At 52.5% G+C, this 4,358-nt stretch overlaps 1 protein-coding gene across 1 annotated transcript; it reads left to right on the forward strand.

Annotated features, from left to right (window-relative positions):
* The first annotated feature begins 282 nt into the window (after window positions 1-282).
* Window positions 283-4,358, forward strand: LOC144172368 (solute carrier family 22 member 7-like). The gene is made up of 2 exons (XM_077701122.1): window positions 283-1,216; window positions 3,583-4,358. The coding sequence occupies exons 1-2, from the start codon at window positions 283-285 to the stop codon at window positions 4,356-4,358; spliced, it is 1,710 nt and encodes a 569-aa protein (XP_077557248.1).

Below are 4,358 nucleotides of genomic sequence, written 5' to 3' on the forward strand. Positions count from 1 at the left end.
TCCGTCCAAATCTTCTGCCGCCTCAGCCACACGCCGAAGCCCGAACAAGGAAGACAGATGCTTTTGAACATGCCTGCATCACCAGTCATTTCCCCGATGTCCCCAGAAGTAGTGCAGGCCCAAGATCCCAACTTGCCAGTCTCCTCAATCATGTCTCCGACGTCCCCGTTGACCCCAGGAGTACCGCCCAAGAGTTCAACCCTCGCGGGCAAGACGTCGCCGCTGGAACACATTCTAATATTTGGCCAAGGTCGTTTCCAGAGGCTGGTATTGTTGTGCACGATGTTGGCCGTCTTCACATCCCGTGTGCACGAGTTGGCTTCCAGTGACTTTGCGCGTCCCGTCGACCATTGGTGTAGGGCGCCGGCGGCCTACGCCGACTTGCCTCTGGAGACCTGGAAGAACGCCAGCATTCCCCCGGCAGACGGCACAGATGATCGTCACAGCCACTGCTTTCGCCTCGACCCCCCGTTTCCCGTGCCGGAAGACCTGGGAGCCGATAACCGAACCGTGGTACCCTGCGACGCCGGCTGGGAATACGAGAAAAGCGCTGGAGAGCGTTCAATAGTCGGTGCCTGGGACCTCGTGTGTGGCCGTCGTCGGATCCTGTCCCTGTTGTCGGCGGTATACATGGCTGGGGGCGTGCTGGGTGGTGCCGGTGCGGGGGTATTGGCCGACCGTGTCGGGCGCCGGCCGGTCCTCTGCATTATGATAGTTCTCCTAATTCTGGCCGGCATCGGCACCGCGTTTGCCCACAGAATACTGGCCTTCGCAGTCCTCCGCTTCGTCCTGTCCACGGCGGCCTCGAGCACGATCGTCACGTCGAGTTTGCTGCTCTTCGAGGTCAACGACACTGACCACCGCGCACTGTTCTGCGCTCTTTCCATAACCGTGGCTGGCGTTGCGTCTGCGATATATCGCGAGCTCGTCATGGATTTCATCAGCCACTGGCAGATGGCGCAGATCGCGTACATGGTCCCCGCGAGTGCCCTAGTTTTGTCGGTGTACCTGAAGGAGGAGTCACCGTGCTGGCTCCTGGCAACCGCGCGGGTGAGTCAAGCCGAGGGCGTCTTGCTGTGGGCGGCGCGTGTCAACAAGGTCGACCAGGTCGCCTTCAAGGCTCGCCTCGCTGAGCTCCGGGATGAGATAAAGAAGCAGCAGCAGCAGCTCGAACACGGGCGAGGGGGAAGTTTCGATACCATTCTGTCGACTCAAGGTGCGTCTCGCTCTTTCTCTGCCAACTGACTGACTATTGGATGGTTGCTGTTGACAAATGGTAGTACGTTGATTTACTAGCAAGTCTTACCATATCAACTAATTCCAGCTTTGCACATTTTGTCAAGCCATAGGGTGGATAGGTTTCGTTTAAGATAGGCTCGTTTTGCGTTGTCTCTGTGATTGATACAAGAAAAATACAACAGATTATTTAGTACTTCAAGTCCAAAGTGAGGTTTCCGGAAAGATTATTTACCCTTTTGAGTAACACGGATGGCCTTTCTTAATAAAGTTGGATTTGAGTAACAAGCAAAATTATTACGCATGTGTAGCTTTCCCGCTCATGGCAGTCCTTTGAACAGTGATTAGTCTGCAATTTTTTAGCGAAATGAAAACTTCTTTTGCACAGCTAATATTTGGGGTGAATACTTGCTTTGTGCACAGTTTCAAGTCGCTCACGTTGCGCGACTGGGTTCCTGAGCCATGGGAACTACCCCATAGAAATGCATGGGGAGTTAGATTTGAAAGCAAATTACACAAAAAAATCTTCAGAAACCTGAAATACTCTTTTAGCGTTTTAATCTTCACGTTGACTTCTAGCTTTACGCCAAATATAATTTTCCTAAAGTGGTTTTTCTACGTTCCCGAGAGGTTCTAATTTTGAGCGAGAAAGCTGAGTATGTATACAAAAACGGGCGACCGGAACACCGCTAAAATAACTTTTTTTAGAAGTCGTTTGCATATTTCTGCCTGTAATACGCCCACATTTCTAGAGTCGAAAGATTATGCGCGAACAGCCGCGATATAACGGGTGCACAGAAAGCAGAGTGGCTATCTCAGGGTACCAGATTCGCGGCAGAACGTCTTCATGATTCCAGTTTTATGATGCGAGAAACAAAGACGGCGTCTGGGATGCACTGGTTCGCGGCTAAAATTCACTAGCATGGAGGAAGGACCAGTTACCTAGGGGTATCAGACTACGTCATTATTTAGAGTTTCTCATGTGTTGTGCCACATTGATTTTGCCGTAGGGTCAGAACACTGACTTCTTGCTTTACTTACTCCCCGAACCATGTTGCAATACTAATTTTATGGCACACAAAAGTGTGGTTATACATGGGGTTTGCAAGGAAATCTTTCGTCTCGACTGGCCAGTGAGCTCATGGGTATGCCCACCTGCCAAGCATAGGCGAGGTTAAATGACGATGGCAATGTGGTGAGAACGAGATCAAAGAGCAGGAGGATTGAATGGTAAGACCGAGATGGAAACGGAGGAGAAGAAAGGATGTAGCTACAAGCAGCAACATCGTCATGGGCGACCAGTAAAGAGGCTAAAAAGTGCGTGGGGCAAAAGGATGTCATGAAAGGAATGGAAAAGCAATCAAGGTTTATCGGCCCTCCGTCGTAAACCGAGTATAAATGGACCCTGCAACACTCTTCATGCAGTGCAAGTAAACCTGCGCGACGTTTAGATTAAACTTTCAGGAACACCGGAGCCAAATATTACACGTGCATGTGAAGCGGTAAGCGCGCAAATCGCCGTGAAAGACGCGGAAAAACCAACCGCTCTCTCTTCAATTATCCTCATTATGCACCCCTGGCATGGCCTCTGCTACGTCAATCCGGCCATGGCTGTCCTGGCTGTCCTATTGGCTGTCGCCGGTCAACTTCGCGGCTAAATTTTGGCATTTCCTGTGACGATCAGCTGTCGTCGGCGCTGTGTATGAACCTCTTCTATGCTTTTGGTGTTTCTTTTGTTTTGAGTGCACGCGGAGTTTGCGTGACAAACTAAATATTCCACTTTCAACGAGCCCACTCGACAACAAACGTTTATTGCTCCGAAAACGCCCTACCAGCCTGGGCGCTTGCTTGCGAGCAGGCCACCATGCCTGCTTTTTTGTGGTACCAGACCATAAATAGACCCGTCTACGTTGCGGGGAAAAGGACGAAACTCCCCGGCCTGTGACATATCGAAGGCCACCAAACAGAATGCCGCGCGTCGCCCCCCTCTCCGGGAGAGAGCGCGCAGCTTTCGTCGCGTTGTCCGTGGTTTAGTTGAGACGGAACATTTATGCGCGATTTTTCATCGCGCGTAGTTTCGGTGATAGTGAACGGATTTTCATAATTCTTGCGGGAGGAGATTGCTGGGACAATAGAATTTACCCCAAAATACATTCCGAGTAGTCGATGGTAAGTGTTGCAGAATCCCTTTAAATTTAAATCTGGGAGTTCATTCTGGTTTCCTGTAGCGTTCGCCCGAATTATATGTTTGAGTCGTCATTATTATTATTATAACTGCGTCTATAGGTAACCGCCTCTTGCCAGGACGAGAGCTCACTGACAGCAACGACGCACTTCCTTTTGCAGATGTTCACGTATCTGACCTGTTAACGAACAAGAGCTTGCGGAACCGGTCCATCGTTATTTTCGGCTGTTGGTGCATAACATTTGCCATGTTCTTCAGCCTCAACACAAGCGAAGTTATGCGCACAAGCTGGGTGCCACGCTCCTCCCTCCTGGCGATGAGGATTATCGAGCTCCCTCTGAACGTCTACGTGCTGAGGCGCATCGGCCGTCGGCTGTCCTTAGCCTACAGCATGGCGGCCCTATCTGTTATCATCGGATGCCTAGCCGTGGTAGACGTGTACCGCGGGTCATACGCGCTCCACGGTGGGGTCACCGTCTTGTGGCTGCTGGTGTTCGAGTTCACCGCGACCACGCTGTTCGCCTTCTCGGCCGAGCTCTACCCGACGGTGGTTCGGGGCGCAGGCGTGGGCTTCTGCTACGTCAGCGGTCGGATGGGGGCCATAGTGGGGCCCTTCCTCAACGACGTGCCCACTGCGGAGCTTCAGGGCGTGGCCTTCTCCGTCGTCGCCCTCCTCCTGATGTTCCTCGCTTTCCTGGCGATCTCCCTGCCAGAGACGACGAAGCTCCCGCCAGCCAACACCATGGGAGGCATGATGGCCGACAAGTGGAAGCTGCACTCACCGCTTAGGTTGGCCCGCAGCCACAAGGGTGTCCACGGCCCCACTAAGTGCGCAATGTCCAAGGGTATCGCGTCGAATGACAGCGGACGAAGGCGCCGTGGCAGCATGGGCTTAGCGCCGGAGGACGACAAGTGCGCACCCTTACTCGCCGGATGA

Source organism: Haemaphysalis longicornis, unplaced genomic scaffold (assembly GCF_048455015.1).
Source record: "Haemaphysalis longicornis isolate Haplotype H1 unplaced genomic scaffold, Haemaphysalis longicornis Haplotype H1 scaffold_20, whole genome shotgun sequence".
Taxonomy (NCBI): Eukaryota; Metazoa; Arthropoda; class Arachnida; order Ixodida; family Ixodidae; genus Haemaphysalis; species Haemaphysalis longicornis.

Coding starts and splice junctions, on each gene's coding strand:
- LOC144172368 (XM_077701122.1), top strand. CDS start 283: ATGTTGGCCGTCTTCACATCCCGTGTGCACGAGTTGGCTTCCAGTGAC. Junction 1,217..3,582: donor TACCATTCTGTCGACTCAAG/GTGCGTCTCGCT, acceptor TTCCTTTTGCAG/ATGTTCACGTATCTGACCTG.